General features: G+C 46.6%; 1 protein-coding gene across 6 annotated transcripts in view; it reads left to right on the top strand.

The window, feature by feature from the left end:
• Positions 1 to 15,658, top strand: part of LOC132384016 (G protein-coupled receptor 137Ba-like) — a 103,728-nt gene extending 88,070 nt beyond the window's left edge. For 3 of the 6 annotated variants that reach the window (XM_059955291.1, XM_059955287.1, XM_059955290.1), the window contains 4 exons: positions 284 to 433; positions 4,247 to 4,375; positions 10,795 to 10,916; positions 12,893 to 13,300. In XM_059955291.1, coding sequence (XP_059811274.1) covers positions 284 to 433; positions 4,247 to 4,375; positions 10,795 to 10,916; positions 12,893 to 13,064 — 573 coding nt within the window. In that variant the 3' untranslated portion in view covers positions 13,065 to 13,300. Of the gene's footprint in view, positions 1 to 283; positions 434 to 4,246; positions 4,376 to 10,794; positions 10,917 to 11,027; positions 12,018 to 12,892 lie in introns of those variants that run through there. The other 3 variants (XM_059955288.1, XM_059955289.1, XM_059955292.1) reach the window with 3 other exon arrangements.
• The last annotated feature ends 5,780 nt before the right edge of the window (positions 15,659 to 21,438 follow it).

Here is a 21,438-nt window from a genome sequence, read left to right as displayed (position 1 = left end):
ACGTCTGGAGGTGGAGGGGTGGGGGGGGAATCACCCGTCTGGTAAAGACACTGCCCAGTGAAGGCAACGGCAGACCACTTCTGTGGGAAAAACTCACCGAGAACAATCGTGGTCATGACCACCCGCAACATACACCACAACACACCCTGGAGATGTGGAGAAATAAAGCTGATTAGAGAAAGCTAGGACTCTATTTGAAACAAATAATTTGCATTTTGTAACTGTTCAATTGTTTTAAAAAAAATAATTGTACTTTGTTTTTCTGCTTTTTTTTTACTTGCAGGGAACATCAGTGTACCAGACCACAGCTGTAGGGGTATTAGTTATCCTGCTCTATGCAAGCAGAGCCTGTTACAATCTGTTTGCCGTCATGCGTTCCCCTGCCACTCACGTGGACACCTTTGATTATGGCTGGTACAATGTTTCTGACCAGGTAACTGCAGGATTTTAGTTTTTAATGTTAATAAGGGGTGGCGGGGTGGAGATGCATCTCTAACAAAGGAGGCGTAAGGTGCTCCTTCCCTCCGCTAGCCTGCAGCTCACCTCTGGGCGATTCTGCAAGGATATAATGCTGAGGCTTTATAAGGCGCTGTTGAGGCCTCAAGGAGTATTGCGGGCAGTTTTGAGCCACGTATCTAAGAGAGGGTTCAGAGGAAGTTTGTGAGAATGATTCTGGGAATGAAAGGGTTGTCGTATGAGGAGCATTTGATGGCTGTGGGCCTGTATTTGCTGGAATTTAGAAGAATGAGGGGAAGATCTCTTTGAAACCTGCTGAATGTTGAAAGGCCTCGATAGAGTAGATGTTTCCTATGGTGGGGGAGTCTAAGACCAGAGGGCACAGATAGAGTGGATGTGGAGAGGATGTTTCCTATAGTGGGGGAGTCTAGGACCACAGATAGAGTGGATGTGGAGAAGATGTTTCCTGTAGTGGGGGAGTCTAGGACCAGAGGGCACAGATAGAGTAAATGTGGAGAAGATGTTTCCTGTAGTGGGGGAGTCTAGGACCAGAGGGCACAGATAGAGTGGATGTGGAGAGGATGTTTCCTGTAGTGGGGGAGTCTAGGACCAGAGGACACAGATAGAGTAGATGTGGAGAAGATGTTTCCTATGGTGGGGGAGTCTAGGACCAGAGGACACAGATAGAGTGGATATGGAGAGGATGATTCCTTTAGTGGGGAGTCTAGGACCAGAGGACACAGATAGAGTGGATATGGAGAGGATGTTTCTTATGGTGGGGGAGTCTAGGACCAGAGGACACAGATAGAGTGGATGTGGAGAGGATGTTTCCTATAGTGGGAGGGTCTAGGACCAGAGGACACAGATAGAGTGGATATGGAGAGGATGTTTCCTATGGTGGGGGAGTCTAGGACCAGAGGGCACACCCTCAGAATAGAGGGATGTCCATTTAGAACAGAGATGAGGAGGAATTTCTTTAGCCAGAGTTTGGTGAATCTGTGGAATTCATTGCCACAGCCAGCTTTGAGGGTGGGTCATTGCTTATATTTAAAGCATAGGTTAACAGATTCTTGATTAGTCAGGATGTGAAAGGTTACAGGGAGAAGGCAGGAGAACAGGTTTGAGAGAGGGATGAATCAACCATGATGAAATAGTAGTACAGATATGATAGGCAGAATGGCCTAATTCTACTCCTATGTCTCGTGGTCTTTCATCAGAACAAGGAAAAGGTAGAAACCAAAGGGGAAGGTGGCGAGAGCGAAGTGGATAACTGACAATGGTAGTGATCCCGCTGAGAGAGGCTGGTGAAGGGTTTTTAGGGATCTGTGGAGATGGTATAAAGATACACAGAAACTGTGGGATGCAGAGTATTGCAGTTGCTGGAAACGTCTGTCAGATCAAGTCAGGCTAAGCTGCTTTTGTTAACAATACGAGTTGGCGATGTTTCATCTCAAACTGGAAAGGCAGGTTATCTGAAACATTCCTTGGGTTCAGCATCAAATTCAGCGATTTCAGAGGCCTGACGGCCGAGGCCCTAGGACAACAAGTCCACTGGGTGAATCGAAGGCCCAACCTCTGCGAGTCTGTGAATCCATCGAAGGCCCATTGGCTACCAGTCCCAGGTGGAGGACTGTCCATGGGAGGGATGAAGGGAGCTTGCTCTTGGCTGTTCTCTGGAACATTTATGGGCATGCTATACTGGTGCTGAAATATGTGGGGACTCTAGCGGGCTGTCCTCCAACACATACTTGGGTTAACGCAAAGAACATATTTCACTAAAGGTACCAATGTGCTCTGCACATGATAAAAGAAAATGAATCAGAATCGGGGTTAATATCATTGGCATATGTCGTGAAATTTTGTTAACTTTAGGGCAGCAGTACAATGAAAGTGAAAGTTAAAGTTTGTCCCAGCAGGTTAACCCGCAGCATTTTGCCAGCACTCATTTTCAGCTGGGTGGACTGGAGCAATGTGTGGTTAAGTGCCTTGCTCAAGGACACAACACACTGCCTCGGCCGGGGCTCAAACTCACGACCTTCAGATCACTAGTCCAACACCTTAACCATCTGGCCACACGCCACAGTACAATGAAGTACATGATAAATAAATATAGAGGGGGAAAAAAGCTGAATTACAGTAAGTGTTTATGTCTATTAAATAGTTAAGTTAAAATAAGACGTGCAAAAGAAAACAAATTTTTTTAAAGGTAGTGAGGTAGTGTTCATGGGTTCACTGCCCATTCAGAAATCGGATGAGAGGGGAAGAAGCTGTTCCTGAATCATTGAGTGTGTGTCTTCAGGCTCCTGTACCCCCTCCCTGATGGCAGAGGGGAAGAAGCTGTTCCTGAATCGTTGAGTGTGTGTCTTCAGGCTCCTGTACCTCCTCCCTGATGGCAGAGGGGAAGAAGCTGTTCCTGAATCGCTGAGTGTGTGTCTTCAGGCTCCTGTACCTCCTCCCTGATGGCAGAGGGGAAGAAGCTGTTCCTGAATCATTGAGTGTGTGTCTTCTGGCTCCTGTACCCCCTCCCTGATGGCAGAGGGGAAGAAGCTGTTCCTGAATCGCTGAGTGTGTGTCTTCAGGCTCCTGTACCCCCTCCCCGATGGCAGAGGGGAAGAAGCTGTTCCTGAATCGTTGAGTGTGTGTCTTCAGGCTCCTGTACCTCCTCCCTGTTGGTAGCAATGAGAACAAGGCATGTCCTGGGTGCTGGGGTCCTTAATGACGGACACAGCCTTTCTGGGGCGTCGCTCCTTGAAGATGTCCTGGATACTACGGAGGTTAGTGCCCATGATGTAGCTGGCTCTGCAGCTTACTTCGATCCTGTGCAGTAGCCCCCCCCCCCCCCACTTTCCAAATACCGGGGTGATGCAGCCAGTCAGAATGCTCTCCACAGTACTTTTGTAGAAGTTTTCAGGGGTTTTAGTTTCAGTGAAGTTGAATAGCTGAGTCCAAAAGTGGGACGATGAGGTACTATTCCACGAGCTTGTCTTGGGATCTGTTGGAAACATTGACAAAGGCCAAAGCTCAGAGTGGAGAATTAAAATGTCAGACTGCTGTTGGTGAGATGGAGAAATGAACTATAAGGTCAAGGACAAAACGGTCCCTTCAGAACGTTGAAAGAAAGGGAGGGAGAATGAGAGTTGAGAAGGTTATGGATGTGATTCGGTGAAAGTGGAGGCAAGAGGGGCTGTTAAAACCGAGAGAATGGAGTGCTCTCAAGAAGAAGGATGAGAAGAGCGGAAGTTAAGACAGATCATTACACCTTTGGGCTTGTAATGGATAATGTTCCCCGAAATGGAGATAGATCTTCCCTCAGGCTGAGAGACTAATGAATACCCTGCCACCACTGAGGTCTCGTTACGTGGGCAGCAAGCTGTTTTACTGTGTTGTCTGTGCTATACTCCACATGCATCTTGAATTATATTTTACTTAAGGGAATATTTTGGTTTATGTTTATTGTGGGTAGAATGATGTTTGCTGGTATAAATGTGCAGTCAGATGACGATAAACTTAAAGGGAAATATGAAAGTGGGATGTGTAGAAACAGACAACGAAGATGAGATGGGCGATGGAATATAGGTCTGGACGATTTGCCTGGGTAGAAATGTTGGCAAAGAGGTGAAGCAATCTGATGTTGGACAATTCTCACCAAAATCAAACATGCTGCTGAATGAGACTGTGCAGAACTCTGCAGTATAACATCCCTGTGCTGGTGAGTCCTGTTTGTGTGAGAGAGAGAGGATGTTTACCTTTTGCCACAAGCAATGTAGCCTCGTGTTCTTGGCTTCCACAGGCTGATCTCGTGTCCAATCTAGGGGACAAAGGCTACCTGGTGTTTGGCTGCATCCTCTTTTTCTGGGAGCTGCTGCCAACGGCCGTGCTGGTCTTGTTCTTCCGCGTCCGAAGACCGACCCAGGACCTGGTAAGTCCCAGGCGGCTTGCATTTCCCTCCTTCATCGCCGTTCCCTTGTGGAACTGCAGAGTTGGGCAGTCCCAGATTCCCCTCTGCTGGGTGGCCACTAGCCAATGTAACGCTGAGTCTTTTTAAGGCATTTGGAGTATCGTGAGCAGTTTTGAGCCCTTTAGCTAAGAAAGGATATGCAGCCATTGGAGAGGGTTGAGAGGAGGTCCACGAGACTGATTCTGGGACATGAAAGGGTTAATGTATGGGGAGTGTTTGACTCTGAGCCTCCACCTGTTGGAGTTTAGAAGAATGAGGGGGATCCCATTGTAACCTATCGAATATTGAATGGAGCGGACGTGGAGAGGATGTTTCCCAATTTGGGGGAGTCTAGGGCCGGAAGGCACGGCCTCAGAATGCAAGGATATCCATTTTAAAACAGGTGAGGAGGAATTTCTTTAGCTCGAAGGTGGTGAATCTGTAGAATTCATTGCCACTAACGGCAGTGTAGCCAAATCATCGGGTGTATTTAAAGCAGAGGTTGATAGGTTCTTGATGAGTCAGGGTGACAAAGGTTACAGGGAGGAGGCAGGAGAATGGAGAGGGCTAATAAATTGGCCGATATTGAATGGTAGAAGCAGACTTGATGGGCTAAATAACCTAATTTTCCTATGATGTGTAATATCTATACTCCAGTGGTAGGAATGATATAGATAAGTACTCATCTCTGCCTGCTGACAGACAAAACCCACGGCTCGATGGTATTCAAGCTACCTGCTCCACACTTGCCTTCCTTAAACTAATCCCCATTCATTCCCGAACAACAAAAAACCTGCTGGGGATCTCAGCACGTATAGGAGGGAAAGTAATTCTCGACTCTCCAAGCCCACAGAAGTCTTTCTCTCTCAAATACTAATCCTTTACACTCCCCCTCCCCCCCGGGAGGGTCATGAATCCAATTTATTTCTGTTCACCCGCGCTACTTCAGTGACTGTCACACCTGTTGAGCTGGCTCGGGCTCTCTTCCTCTCACGAGCCTTCAGAACTAAGCACCTGACAGTCCGTGTGCTTGTGGCGACGTTTCACAATGGAAGGCAGCAGGGTGGCAGGATGACCTATTTCAGCGGATCTGAGCGATTGCAAGTTCACCCACACCGCTGTCAGCGGCCTGCACGAAGGAGCTTGCGAGCTTAGGGGCAGGAAGTGGAGCTTGGTGCCCAGACCCACGGCCTAGCTCATACAGGTGGCCCCCTTCCCCCCCCCCACCGCTTTTCGAACGTTCGCTTTATGACAACTGGCTGTTACGAAAGTCTTAACCTGTTTTCGCTAACCGAAGAGGATTTTTGCTTTTACGAAGAAAGGACACCCGCATTTATACGTGTGTTTACCCTGAGAAAGACTATAGTGACCGTGAAGCCTTGTGCGGGCAGTTGTTTGCGCATGCGTGTACATGCGTAGGCATGTACGTACCGATTTTTTTTCTCCAAATCGATTTTGGCTCGCTGCCTCCCCGAGTTTGATAAGTGAAACTACACCGTACATACAATATTTCTACTTTATATAGGGTATAAATTTATCATCTCATTCCTGCTTTTACTATATGTTAGTGTTATTTTAGGTTTTATGTGCTATTTGGTTTGATTTGGTAGGTTATTTTTTGGGTCTGGGAATACTCAAAAATCTTTCCTATATAAATTAATGGTAATTGCTTCTTCACTTTACGACATTTCGGCTTACAAATGGTTTCATAGGAACGCTCTACCTTCGAATAGCGGGGGAAGCCTGTAATTTGATTTGCGTAATTGGTAGTTATTGGGGATAAAAACAATGAAATCTAAGTGTATTTGTGACGTGGCCAGACAGAAGATGGTACACTTGTTGGGAGAGATAATGATAGCTCTTGGCTGCACAGTAATGTGAAGTGCTGTACATTGACTTGCTGTAGTTTGGTTAGACCGTAAGTCATAGGAGTGGGATTAGGAATCTGTTCCACCTTTTTGTCATGCCTGATCTATTTCCCTCTCAACCCCTTTCTCCTGCCTTCTTCCCCCATAACCTTTCACACCCTGACTAATCAAGAACCTATCAAACTCCAGCTTAAAAGAGCCAATGATTTGGCCTACACAGCCGTCTTTGGCAACGAACTCCACAGATTGCCACCCTCTGGCTAAAGAAATCCCTCCACTTCGCAGTTCTAGATGGCTGTCCCTCTATTCCGAGGCTATGCCCTCTGGTCCAAGACTCCCCCACTATAGGAAACATCCACTCTATCGAGGCCTTTCAGCGTGCGATAGCTTTCCATGAGATTCTTCCCCCATTCTTCTAAATTCCAGCAAGTAAAAGCTCAGAGCCATTAGTCGCTCCTTGTACAATAACCCTTTTCATTCCCGGAATCATTCTCGTGAACCTCCTGTGAGCTCTTTCCAAGTTCAGCACATACTTTCTTAGATGAGGGGCACAAAACTGCTGGCAATATTCTAAGTGAGGCCTCACCAGCGCCGTATAACGCCTCAGCATTATATCCTTGCTTTTGTCATCTAGTCCCGTCAAAACGAATGCCCTTCCTGTCAACCAACTCAACTTGCAAGTTAATCTTCAGGGAATTCTGCAGTGGTTCCCCGTTGCTAGGAAGAACATTCTAGAATCTTTCGAGATGTGTTCATCCCGGGCGCAAAGTTCGAAGTGGATTGTGTTTGCACAGTTTGTCGCCTTTTGTTCATTGTTCGTCAGTCTTTTGTGTGTAGTTTTTTAATTAATTCTGTAGGATTTCTGTGTTCTACTGCGAATGCCTGTAAGGAAATGATTAACAAGGTAGTACGCGGTGACATATACAAAGTTCAAAGTAAATTTATTATCAGGGTACATAAATATCAGCATGAATAACCCTGAGATTCATTTCCCTGCAGGCACACTCAATAAACGCAATAACCGTAATAGAATCAATGGTAGGCCACACCATCAGGGCGGACAACCAGTGTGCAAACGACAATAAACTGTGCAGATACAGAAAGAAATGAAAAAAGCAGGCAATAATAAGCGATAAGTATCGAGAACATGGGGTGAAGAGTCCCTGAAAGGGAGTCCGTCGGTTATGGGAACAATCCAGTTTTGGGGCGAGTGAAGGCAGTAGTCTTCAGATGCTGGAAACCTTGAGTAACAAATCACAAAGTGCTGGAGGATCTCAGCAGCCCACGTAGTGACTTTGGAGAGGAATGAGGGTGGAAAGCCTCAGCCGGAAACGTTGACTGTTTATCCCTCTCCTCAGATGGCAGACGGCGTTCAACCCGGAGAAGTGTGAGGTGGTACACTTTGGAAGGACGAACTCCAAGGCAGAGTACAAAGTTAAATGGCAGGATACTTGGTAGTGTGGAGGAGCAGAGGGATCTGGGGGTACATGTCCACAGATCCCTGAAAGTTGCCTTACAGGTAGATAGGGTAGTTAAGAAAGCTTATTGGGTGTTAGCTTTCATAAGTCGAGGGATAGAGTTGTAAGAGTCGTGAGGTAATGATGCAGATCTATAAAACTCTGGTTAGGCCACACTTGGAGTACTGTGTCCAGTTCTGGTCACCTCACTATAGGAAGGATGTGGAAGCATTGGAAAGGGTACAGAGGAGATTTACCAGGATGCTGCCTGGTTTCGAGAGTATGGATTATGATCAGAGGTGAAGGGAGCTAGGGCTTTACTCTCTGTAGAGAAGGAGGATGAGAGGAGACATGATAGAGGTATACAAGATATTAAGAGGAATAGACAGAGTGGACAGCCAGCGCCTCTTCCCCAGGGCACCAGTGCTCAGTACAAGAGGACATGGCTTTAAGGTAAGGGGAGGGAAGTTCAAGGGGGATATTAGAGGAAGGTTTTTTACTCAGAGAGTGGTTGGTGCGTGGAATGCACTGCCTGAGTCAGTGGTGGAGGCAGATACACTAGTGAAGTTTAAGAGACTACTAGGCAGGTATATGGAGGAATTTAAGGTGGGGGGTTATATGGGAGGCAGGGTTGGAGGGTCGGCACAACATTGTGTGCTGTACTATTCTATGTTCTATGTTCAGCAGGTCAGGCAGTACCTATGGGGAGGAATGAGGGTGAAGAGTCTCGGCCGGAAATGTTGACTGTTTATTGCTCTCCACAGCAGGTTGAGCAGCGTCTATGGGGAGGAATAAGCAGTCAATGTTTCCAGCCGATACTCTTCCTCCTTGTCCCTCTGCCTAACCTGCTGAGGTCCTCCAGCATGTAGTGTTTGCTGCACAGGGCACAGATTCTTGCTGTTGTTGACATATGCTGCTTAGATCCATTACATCCAGTTGAACAGGTTCACGTCAATGGGCAGGGAATTTTACTAATGAACATGCACCATTATTGTGTTTGCAGCTTATGTGGACATCAAGGTTAGGCAGGAGTGCCAAGAGCAATGTAGTCCTGACCGTCTCCCAAGATGGACCCAGGGCAAGTTTCCTTTCACCAGCAGTGTACACAGTGCCAGAGTAATGCTCAGCATTGCCAAAAATACAGTGTGGTGTGCCAGGTGAATAGGAGACAGAGGAGCAGAATTAGGCCATTTGGCCCATTGAATCTCTTCTGGCATTTCATCACAGCTGATCCATTTCCCCCTCAACCCCAATCTCCTGCCTTCTCCCCATATCCTCCCATGCATTGACTAATCAAGAACTTATCAATCTCTGCCTTAAATACACCCAATGACTTGGCCTCCACTGCCGCCCGTGGCAACAAATTCCACAGATTCACCACCCTCTGGCTAAAGAAATTCCTCCTCATCTCTGTTCTAAGTGGACATCTCTCCGTTCTGAGGCTGCGACCTCTGCTCTGAGAATAGTAAGCAGTTATGGGGATATTAATGAAGAAGTTCAAATGGACTTTTAATTGGAAAGGTGTTATGTGTTGTATGCTGAACAAACTCACTGGAGAGGCACTGAAGCTAGTGGATTCCAAAGTGTTTTATTCAACAAAATGAGACACAGTTGAAGGAGGAGGTCTGTTTGGCACAATAATGTAATTTTATATGCTAAAGATCAAAGGACATTTCTACAGTTACAATGTATGGAAATTGAGTATAGGAGCAAAGAGGTCCTTCTGCAGTTGTACAGGGCCCTGGTGAGACCACACCTGGAGTATGGTGTGCAGTTTTGGTCTCCAGATCTGAGGAAGGACATTTTTGCTATTGAGGGAGTGCGGCGTAGGTTCACGTGGCTGATTCCCGGGATGGCAGGACTGTCATATGTTGAAAGATTGGAGCGACTGGGCTTGTATACACTGGAATTTAGAAGGTTGAGAGGGGATCTGATTGAAACATATAAGATTATTAAGGGACTGGACACGCGAGAGGCATGTTCCTCTACGTGTTCCTGATGTTTGGGGAGTCCAAAACCAGAAGCCACAGTTTAAGAATAAGGGGTAGGCCATTTAGAACTTTTTCACCCAGAGAGTTGTGGATCTATGGAATGCTCTGCCTCAGAAGGCAGTGGAGGCCAATTCTCTGGATGCTTTCAAGAAATAGATAGAGCTCTTAAAGATAGTGGAGTCAAGGGATATGGGGAGAAAGCAGGAACGGGATACTGATTGTGGATGATCAGCCATGATCACATTGAATGGCGGTGCTGGTTCGAAGGGCTGAATGGCCTACTCCCACACCTATTGTCTATTGTATAATGTATATGCAGTGCTTCCTGTGAATTGCATAAAAATTTTCACAATTCCTTGTTCGCACCCACACTCCAGACACCCAAAATGAATGTTAATCAGCATGCATGAGGAAATCTGCAGATGCTGGAAATTCAAACAACAACACACACAAAATGCTGGTGGAACACAGCAGGCCAGGCAGCATCTATAGCGAGAAGCGCTATCGACGTTTCGGGCCAAGACCCTTCGTCAGGACTAACCGAAAGGAAAGATATCGGTTAGTCCTGACGAAGGGTCTCGGCCCGAAACATCGACAGCGCTTCTCCCTATAGATGCTGCCTAGCCTGCTGTGTTCCACCAGCATTTTGTGTGTGTTGTTGTTAATCAGCATGGTCTGGTTTTAAGTTAACTGGTGTCCACAGCTCCAGGAAGCTATTGTCCAGGACCGCATTATAAATTTAATCTGCAATCCACATTCGGGTCTAAAGATTAGTTGTTGGAGTTAATATTTGCTATGTACCAGAATACACCCTAGCTTTGTGTATGCTTGGATCAAGAACAATGGAGAAGTGGGGTTAAACATTTTTTGCTGGACCACGCTAGGCATCTCAGAGATAAAAACATGCACACTCGAAAGCCTGCACAAACACAGTGCGCATGGGAGGCCTAATTGATTGCCAGCTCAATTGCCCGAATATGGCGAAGTGCGCTTGCCATATTCGATTGATTCCCGATTCGATTGATGCGATGCAGCTTGGAGGGTGTGACGTTTCTGCACGTGACTGCTTTGTTTCTTTTCTCTAGGCTGGCTCCGGAATAATAAGCGGTCGGAGCGTTGCACCCTGCTCGTATTTCTTTGACAATCCCCGTCAGTTTGAAGGCGATGATGCTGTCTGGGCCCCAGGGTCACAGAGCGAACAGGGCAGGTATGATCCAGATTTTCCTTTTTTTAAACCCCCCCCTTCCCCAAGCTCCCTTTCAGTTGAATATTCCATAAGTCTTCCCCCTTCTCAATTACTTACCGTGCCTTTGAACAGAGCAACCCAAAAGAAGCTGCCTGTCAGATTCGTCCGAAGTTGGTACAAGTACAGAGTGCGATTGTCATCTGACCCGGTCGAAGCTGAACCTTTGTCAAAGTATTTTGGTGTCCATTAGAGTATCTTCAGATTTCTGAATGGACATTGAACCTCTGAACACTACCTACTTTTTTTTCCTCTTATTGTGCTATTTAATTTGACTTTTATACACTTACTGTAATTTACAGCCTTTTCCTCTTTGTATTGCATTGTACTGCTGCAGTAAAAAGAACAATTTTACAACATATGCCTGTGATGTTAAAACTGATTCTGACCTTACCAAGGATAGCCAGAGGCTTTTTTCCAAGGCTAAAATGGCTAATGTGAATGGGCATAGTTTTAAGGTGCTTGGAAATAGGTACTGAGGGGATGTCAGGGGTAAGTTTCTCACTCAGAGAGTGGTGGGTGCATGGAATGTACTGCCGGCGACGGTGGTGGAGGTGGATGCAACAGGGACTTTTAATAGACTCTTAGACAGGTACACGGAGCTTAGAAAAATAGAGGGCTATGAAATTCTAAGCAATTTCTGCAGTAGGTTAGTTACATGTTCCAGCACAATGTTCTGGGCCAAAGGGCCTGCCATGTGCTGTAGATTTCTATGATCTACGTTCAAGTTATCTCCCTCCTTTGTTTTATTTTTGTGTCGTAGAGTATTACAGCATAGAAACAGGCACTTCGACCCTATCTATACAATCGCACTTGCCTATTTTAATACCAAGTACATTTATTATCGATGTGTGTATAGACTATACAACCCTGCGATCTGTCTTCCCGCAGACAGCCACAAAACCGTGAAACCCATTTAAAAAAAAACATCAACCGCACCCCATTCGCAAAACAAAAGCCAAATCGCACAAAAGGCAAAAAAAAAGAGTGGGGGGGGAGAGAAAAAAACACAATATAAAAACACAAAACTGCAAGGGTCCAGCCATTATAACGTGAACTCGAGAGTCCAATTCACAAACCGAATTGACCAAAACCTGCCCGGTCCTTGCCAAAAATACAGCCCTTTAACCTTTCCCACCCACCTGGCTTCACCTGTCATCTTCTAGTTATCCTCCTTCCCCTCCCCCCACGTTTTTATTGTGGTGTATTTCCCCCCCTTCCTTTCCAGTCCTGGAGAAGGGCCTTGGCCCAATCGTCAACTGTGTGTTCACCTCAAACAGGTGAGTAAGTTTGGTATGGGCCCCCAAATCCTAAGGACTTTCTACAGGGGCACGATTGAGAGCATCCTGACCGGCTGCATCACTGCCCGGTACAGGAACTGTACCTCCCTCAATCGCAGGGGCATGATTGAGAGCATCCTGACTGGCTGCATCACTGCCTGGTATGGGAACTGTACTTCCCTCAATCGCAGGACTCTGTAGAGAGTGGTGCGTAAAAAGGGCCCGAAGGATCATTAGGGACCCAAGTCACTCCAACCACAAAACTGTTCCAGCTGCTACCATCCGGGAAACGGTACCGCAGCATAAAAGCCAGGACCAACAGGCTCTGGGACAGCTTCTTCCACCAGGCCATCAGACTGATTAATTAATGCTGACACAACTGTGTTTCTATGTTATATTGACTATCCTGTTGTACATACTATTTATTATAAATTACTATAAATTGCACATTTAGACGGAGACGTAATATAAAGATTTTTACTCCTCACGTATGTGAAGGATGTAAGTAATAAAGTCAATTCAATTCATTTCTGTGGACGCTGCCTGACCTGCTGAGTTCCTCCAGCATTTTGTGTGTGTGTGTTGCTTTGAAATGCCCGAGTGTCTGCTGCACATCGTAAGTGCCAGCTGCCTCACCCCCTTTTCCCTTTCCGTTCCCAGCTTATCCAGCAGCCTCCAGCACAACGGCTGGTACGGGACGGACCAGCAGCACAGCGAGCCGACCTGGTATGAGGGCGGAACCCAAGGCACCACTGCGCCCCTGCTCTTCACAAGGGACTATATCCAGGGCACCAACTACTACCACACATTCTACTCCACCCCGCAGACGTAGAACCTTGCAGCATTCCACGTGAACCCCCCGATTCGACGCGAGGCTTCTTTTTATTTATTACTGTTGTAGACTAATTATCTTTTGCGTTCGCAGCTGGGACTGCTGTCTGATGCTAAGCGTGGCAGCCAAGCGTATTATTTCACCGGGCTTTTACTGGCCGCCAAAGAAGAGAGAGGACCATATGGCACACAGCACCGTGACGCGGATGCTTCTGAGCAGGCAGTCTCAGCTGTGACTGAGTAGCTGCCATCAGTTGCCAAAGCAGGGGATGCAGTGGAGGACCGAGCAGCTTGGCCATTTTCTCCCACCCCCATCGAGTCTGGTTGATTTGCTTCTTCCTCCAATGTTGAAGGCACTGGGCTGTACATGAAGTAAACAAAAAAGCTCGGAAGACCCAGCAGGTCAGGCAGCATCTGTGGAAAGATGAACACTCGAACCTCAGACGAGACACCATCCTCGCAATTGAGGAAACGTTATTATTCTCCTCCTCTTCCCGCAGGTGTGCCTGACCGTCTGAGTTTCCATCATTTTATAGTTTTATTCCAGCATTTAGCTGTTGTTATTTCTCAAAGTGAGGAGGTTGAGTTGCACTGGGTATGAAAACAGCTATTGTTAGCTTTAGTAGGAGCCGCTTATCTGGCTTGTAATGGACTGGAAAGTCGACTTCCCCTCTCGCCCCGTTTCTTCCCCTACCGTTGCATCTAAATTCACCTTCCACAAAGTTTGCAGTTGTTCTCACCGGAGTGCTGGAGTCCACCTGGGTGTTGGTCATGGTCCTGTGGGTTTTATCTGCTGAGCAGTCATGTGACAATGCGGTGGGTTAGCGGGTCACGCGACAATGCAGTGGGTCAGCGGGCCACGTGGCAAAACTCCGATACTGCAGATATGGTAGAGTGAAAGCAGAGAAAAGTTAGAAGTGCCAAGATGTGCTGGGTGGTTTCTGTGTAAAGCTGGGTCAGGTAGTTAATGGTGCCCGTTGACTTTCCATCTGAGCTGCACCATTCGGTGCCGAGCCACTTAACCAGTGCATTTCAGGAGCCAAAACACCACGAACGACCAAAATAAAAGCAGTTTTCTGAACTGCGTGGGCACTAGGTTACAGAGAGCTCAAAGTTAAAGTCTGGGGTGGGAGCGGTGAGGGAGCTAGACGACCCTGGGGAAGATGGGCGCTTGCTTGATTGGCGCCACGTCTTTCCGCAAGGTCCGAAGGACGCGGTGGGTGAGGTCTGATGTCCGCACAACTGCGGTGGCAGTGAAACATGAGCCTGGTGTAAAGTGGGTGTCGACGCTGCTGGTTGTGTGGATTCGATTGTCCTGCACTTGCCTATTCCACCTCCACCTCCACCTCCTCGCGCGCGCGCACCCCACATCAGTCAGACTCACCAGATCGTAGAAGACACCAGACATTAAGTTCCTGTTTTTTGTCTCACTAGGACGGGGTGGGGACGAGGAAAGTTAGAGCTAAGTTTCTTTTTACAGTACTAGCTGAGATTATGTCAACTCTGTACTGGATAGGAATAAACCTGGAGCCTTTGCTGTCACTGTGGCACCTTCTCCCCATTACAGAAGGACTACCACGTTAAAGCCATGAAGCAAGATTGGATTGTGGGGGGGGGGGGGGGGGGGGAGGGTGGTGAATAGGAGCTGACGGCCCAAAAGATGACCTGACATAGAATTGAAGCAGGTTTTCGCGTGGAAAAAATCTTTTCATGTAGTCCAACACTGCAAGCCTTTTCAAGTGGAGGCACTGCATACTGAGCCTGCCAAATCTTTACAGATATACTGTACTTTCTAAGTCATGCCCAGCTTTAGGACCAACAACTGAAGACTTTTTTGCTGTTTTTCACTCCATATAATGACATTTGCACTTGCTGCTCTCACAGAAATTTGACATGAAAGGGGTTGTGTTTGAATGGAGCAGCTGATCCTGCTATTTATCCTAAATGTTTACTTTCTATAGAATATCTTGTTCCTGTCGCTGCCTGACTAGGCAGCTGAGTTTCTCCAGAAGTGAAATGTGGATTATGACGACACGAATGTGCTGTCCACTCTCTGACTACAGAGCTCACATTCGCCCCCTGCCCCCCACCCGACTGTGACTGTCAGACAAGACATGTGTGCGTGGCTGGCGATTGAGACCAAGGAACTTAATTATTGAAAGTTCTGCCTGGCTGACATGAGATGGCATGGCACGGGTTAGGCATCGCGCATGGGGCATTCGCAATTTTAAAATGCCTGCACTTTTTTTGCCATCTTGGGTTTCTCAACACTCCCAGAGACCTGTCTTGAGCTCCTCATAATGAGGGGCTAACTTTTTTTTAACCTTTATGTAACTTTCCCTCGTAGCCCCTTGATGAGTTTCTTCGTTGGGGTGCCGGCAGTAGCTGAGACGGCCTACAGTGATGTGGCCTACTTGCCCCAGTGGCACTGTGAGTCGGAATAAAGCACTGAGTTTATTGCTCCCTTTCATTTTGTATCCAAGTGTGTATAATATATACGAATTCTTTTGATAACCTGTTCAAGCAGTTTAAAATTGATACTGGTTACTGAATTATAACTCATGGAAGGTATTTTAATAAAAATTTTTGCCAATACCTGGGAAAGGGGTATCATTCCACAAATGAATTCAGGTCACTGCAGACATCTGGCCTCTGTTTAGTTTTCTTGCTTTTCCCCAAGTGTGTAGATCCACTTCCAGAGGCGTTTAGATATACCATAAAGCTTACCAGGCTAGACGGTGAAGTCTCTATTATTTGACCCTTGTCTTTGGGAGCCCACGTGAGCTTGGATCTTCTAGGTGACAGGTCTTGGGTTTTATCTTGCATTAAAGTGTCGACCCGTAAAATGCTGGAGGAACTCAGCGGGTCAGGGAGCATCTGTGGAAGGGAATAAACAGTTGACATTTCCAGACTGGAAAGGAAGGGGGGGGGGGTGCAGAAGCCAAAATAAGGTGGGGAAAGGAAGAGGACCTGCTGGCAGGCGATGGGTGAGACTGGGTAAGGGGGAAATGAAGTCAGAAGCTGGGAGGTGGCAAAGGTAAATGACTGCAGAAGGAATCTATTAGGAGAGGTGAGTGGACCAGGGGAGGGGCGCCAGAGTAAAGAGACAGGGAGTTGAGAAGAGCCAGAATGGGAAAAGAAAAAGAGAGGAGTGAAGAATTTAATGAAAGTTAGAAAAATCAATGTTTATGCCATCAAGTTGGAGGCTACCCAGACAGAATATGAAGTGTTATTCTTCCAACCGGCGTGCGGCCTCATGACTGCAGTGGCAGCCATGGACAACCCACTGAGTGCTTTGTATTTATGGTTGTAAATAATAACCTTGGGATTGCGGGAAAATGTGCAACCACCATCAGAGGGCCAGAAAGAAGAGCCGCCTTGAGCCCAAGGACAGAGAATGCCATTCCACATTTCTTAAGCAAAAAGGAAACATGAGATTCTTTGGACGTGCAAATAATGTCTTTGACAATGTTCCTGGATCCTATTTACAGTGAGGGTGGAAAGTCTTGTAAGTCAATATAGATTCTAAACAGAAGTCGTCATTGGTAAGCAGTCATGATTTTAATCTCGGTCCAATTTAGTGTAGTCTTTAATAGGGAGAGTTGTTCCCATTTAGAGACAGATGAAAGTCATACTGGCTTAATTTGATGCAGGCAAAATTGCCAGTCTTTGAAAGTGACAATGCACTTTTTTTAAAAAAAAGGAATGTGCAATAACAAGAATTTGCCTGTGTTTTCTGTCAAATGATGATTTGATTCCAGGAATGAAAGGGTTACCAAATGAGGAACATCTGGCAGCTCCTGGGCTATATTCCAAGGAGTTCAGGAGAATGGGGGAGGTGGGGGGATCTCGTAGAAATATTCTGAGTGTTAAAAGGCCTGAACAGATTAGATATGGCAGAGTTATTTCCCGTGGTAGTGGAATCTAGGACAAGAGGGCATGTCTTCAGGATTGAAGGACGTCCATTTAGAATAGAGATGGGGAGAAATTACTTTAGTCAGAAGGTGGTAGATCTATGGAATTTGTTGCCACGAGTGGCTGTGGAGGCCAAGTCATTGGGTGCATTTAAGGCAGAGATAGATAGGTTCTTGAATAGCCGGGGCATCAAAGGGTCTGGGGAGAAGGCAGGGGAGTGGGGATGACTGGAAGAATTGGATCAGCCCATGAATGAATGGTGAAGCAGACTCGATGGGCTGAATGACCTACTGCTCCTATATCTTATTGTCATATAATTGAGGTATTTCCAAGAGAAGCCAATCTCTGACAATCAATTATTAACCAGGGTACAGGTTGGATGAAGAACTGATTGTCCTTTTTTTAAGAACAGCAACCCTACCTGAAGCCCGAATTTTTTTTTTTCTGGAGTGCTTCACTAAACATGTAATACAAACAAGAAAACTCGTATCCTTGTACAGAAACTGACTATCAAAATCTTTTTTTGAGGAGCACTTTTCAAAGCAACAGCAACATAATTTCCTTCCTGCCGTTCGATTGCAGATTTGCATGAGAAGGTTGATTTATGACGACTCATTGGGGAAATCTCTTCCTCGCGGAAGAATTGTAAGCCCAGTGAGGCATGGAAAAGAGTGTTGACAGCGACGTCGCAAGTGCTGGTTGAGCTCGCTTGAGGCCGGGGGAATGCTGCTGTGAAAGCAAAACGCCAGCAAATTGAAATGGAAGCAGAAAGTGCGGGCAACAGCAAATCGGGCAGCAGGAACAAATTATCCGCCAGAGCTTTGGAACGTCATACAGTCCTAAATTTGACCAGCAATCAGCTCATTAAAAGGGACCCTGATAACAGTCCACGATGTTGCGTCAACCCTTTAGCTTACACTGACGATCAGTTTAACCCTTCCTGCCCGCATAGCCCTCTATCTTCCTTCCCTTCAAAGTTCAAAATAAATTTGTTAGCAAGGTTCATTTATATCGCCGTACACAGCCCAGCGATTTGTTTTCTTGCATGCATACATGGTAACATGATCAAATTGATGACGGGCCGCTACAAACGCGGCTGACAAAGCAACCAATGTTCAAAAGATAACAAGCCGTGCAAGAAAAATAATAAATAAATATGAGATAAATATCAAGAGCATGAAATGAAGAGTGCTTGAAAGTGAGTCTGTAGTTTGGGAGAACAGTTCAGTAGAGGCAAGGGAATTGAGTGAAAGTTATCATCTCTGGTTTAGGAGCCTGTTGGTTGAGGGGTAATAACTGTTCAAGTCAGGTCACTTTTTATTGTCATTTCGACCATAACTGCTGGTACAGTACACAGTAAAAATGACACAATGTTTTTTCAGGACCATGGCGTTACATGACACAGTACAAAAACTAGACTGAACTACGTAAAAAACAACACAGAAAAAAAAACTACACTAGACTACAGACCTACCCAGGACTGCGCTGAGACCCCTGTACCTTCTTCCTGATGACAGCACTGAGAAGAGAGCATGCCCTGAGTGATACATAGAACATAGAAAAGTACAGCACATTACAGGCCCTTCGGCCCACTATGTTGTGCCGACCTTCAAACCCTGCCTCCCATATAACCCCCCACCTTAAATTCCTCCATATACCTGTCTAGTAGTCAATTAAACTTCACTTGTGTATCTGCCTCCACCACTGACTCAGGCAGTACATTCCACGCACCAACCACTCTCTGAGTGAAAAACCTTCCTCTAATATCCCCCTTGAACTTCCCTCCCCTTACCTTAAAGCCATGTCCTCTTGTACTGAGCAGTGGTGCCCTGGGGAAGAGGTGCTGGCTGTCCACTCTGTCTATTCCTCTTAATATCTTGTACAACTCTATCATGTCTCCTCTCATCCTCCTCCTCTTCAGAGAGTAAACCCCTAGCTCCCTTAATCTCTGATCATAATCCATACTCTCTAAACCAGGCAGCATCCTGGTAAATCTCTGTACCCTTTCCAATGCTTCCACAATTGGTGGTGGGGGTCCCTGATGATAGATGCTGCTGCTTTCCTGCGACAATATGCCATATAGATGTTCTCAATAGTGGAGAAACTGGGCCATATCTACTACTTTTTGTAGGATTTTCCATTCAAGGGCATTAGTGTTTTCCATACCAGGCCATGGTGCAACTAGTCAGCATACTCTCCACTTTTTATAAAAGTTTGTCAAAGTTTTAGAAGTGGCACTGAATCTTTGCAAACTTCAAAGGAAGTAGAACTCTGCTCAGCTTCCTTCATAATTACTCTTACATGCTGGATCCAGGACAGGTCCTCTGAAATACTAACATTGAGGAATTTAAAGTTGCTGACCCTCTCCACCTCTGATCCCCCGATGAAGACAGGCTCCTGGACCACCAGCTTTGTCTTCTTGAAGTCAATGATCAGCTCCTTGGTCTTACTGACATTGAGTAAGAGGTTATCATTGTGGCACCCAGATTTCCAATCTCACTCGTGACAGCACAAACGTCACTCACCAATTTCTACAGATGTACGGTGCAGGGCATTCTAAATCACTGTCTATTACGGAGGGGCCACTGTGCAGGATTGGAAAAAGCTGCAAAGCTTTGTAAACTCGGCCATCTCCATCATGGGCACTGGTGCCCCCAGCATCAAGCGCACCTTCAAAAGTTGATGAATCACAAAGGCGGTGTCCATCATCAGGGACCCCACCACCCAGGACATGCCCTCTTCTCATTGCTACCATCAGGAAGGAGGTACAGGAGCCTGAAGACACACACTCAACGATTCAGGAACAGCTTCTTCCCCTCTGCCATCAGGGAGGAGGTACAGGAGCCTGAAGACACACACTCAACGATTCAGGAACAGCTTCTTCCCCTCTGCCGTCAGATTTCTGAATGGACATTGAACCCATGAACACTACCTCACTACACACACAAAATGCTGGTGGAACACAGCAGGCCAGGCAGCATCTACAGGGAGAAGCGCTGTCGACGTTTTGGGCCGAGACCCTTCGTCAGGACTAACTGAAAGGAAAGATAGTAAGAGGTTTGAGAGTAGGAGGGGGAAGGGGAAATACAAAATGATAGGAGAAGACTGGAGGGGGTGGGGTGAAGCTAAGAGCTGGAAAGCTGATTGGTGAAAGTGATACAGAGCTGGAGAAGGGAAAGGATCATGGGACGGGAGGCCTAGGGAGAAAGAAAGGAGGAGGGGAGCACCAGAGGGAGATGGAGAACAGGCAGAGTGATGAGCAGAGAGAAGGAAAAAAAGGAGAGGGGAAAAGCTAAATATATCAGGGCTGGGGTAAAAAGGGGGAGGAGGGGCATTAAAGGAAGTTAGAGAAGTCAATGTTCATGCCATCAGGTTGGAGGCTACCCAGCCAGTATATAAGGTGTTGTTCCTCCAACCTGAGTGTGGCTTCATCTTATCAGTAGAGGAGGCCGTGGATAGACATATCAGAATGGGAATGGGACATGGAATTGAAATGTGTGGCCACTGGGAGATCCTGCTTTCTCTGGCGGACAGAGTGTAGGTGTTCAGCGAAATGGTCTCCCAGTCTGCGTCGGGTCTCACTGATATATAAAAGGCCACATCAGGAGCATCGGATGCAGTATACCACACCAGCCGACTCACAGGTGAAGTGTCGCCTCACCTGGAAGGACTATCTGGGGCCCTGAATGGTGGTGAGGGAGGAAGTGTAAGGGCAGGTGTAGCACTTGTTCTGCCTACAAGGATAAGTGCCAGGAGGGAGATGGGGGGGGGGGGGGAAACAAATGGACAAGGGAGTCACGTAGGGAGCGATCCCTGCGGAAAGCAGAAAGGGGGCGAGGGAAAGATGTGCTTGGTGGTGGGATCCCATTGGAGGTGGTGGAAGTTATGGAGAATTAAACGTTGGACCTGGAGGCTGTTGGGGGTGGTAGGTAAGGAGAAGGAAAACCCTATCCCGACTGGGGTGGCTCACTACTTCTTTCCTTCTCTCTTTGCACCACGTACTTAATTTAATTTTCTCTTTTTATATATATGGTAATTTATAGTTTGTACTATTACGTGTTGCAATGTTCTGCTGCCGCAAAATAACAAATTTCATAGCACACGCCAGTGATGCCAAACCTGATTCTAGTGTGTGGTGTTTAATTTAGTCTATCGTGTTTTTTTTTGTATATACTATGAATACCCATAAGAAAATGGATTTTAGGGTGGTGTATAGTGACATATATGTACTTGGATAATAAATTTACTTTGAACTTTGATCTCTCGTACTCCAGTCTTCGTCCCATTAACCCTTTCCAACCAGCCCCTGCTTCCCTGCAATCTCTGATCCAATCCCTTCCGTGATGTCAGACTCCAAAGCCCCTTGCCCTGTCTCCAGGTGCCCTTCTTTCCAGAAGCAAGGTCTTTGCAGGTCCCAGTTCCCGAGAGACTTTGCTCTCTAAAGCCAAACACGTAACCCT

This window comes from Hypanus sabinus, chromosome 31 (assembly GCF_030144855.1).
Source record: "Hypanus sabinus isolate sHypSab1 chromosome 31, sHypSab1.hap1, whole genome shotgun sequence".
NCBI lineage: Eukaryota > Metazoa > Chordata > Chondrichthyes > Myliobatiformes > Dasyatidae > Hypanus > Hypanus sabinus.
The sequence above is the reverse complement of the archived record's forward strand: the minus strand, read 5'-3'. Positions and strand labels throughout refer to the sequence as shown.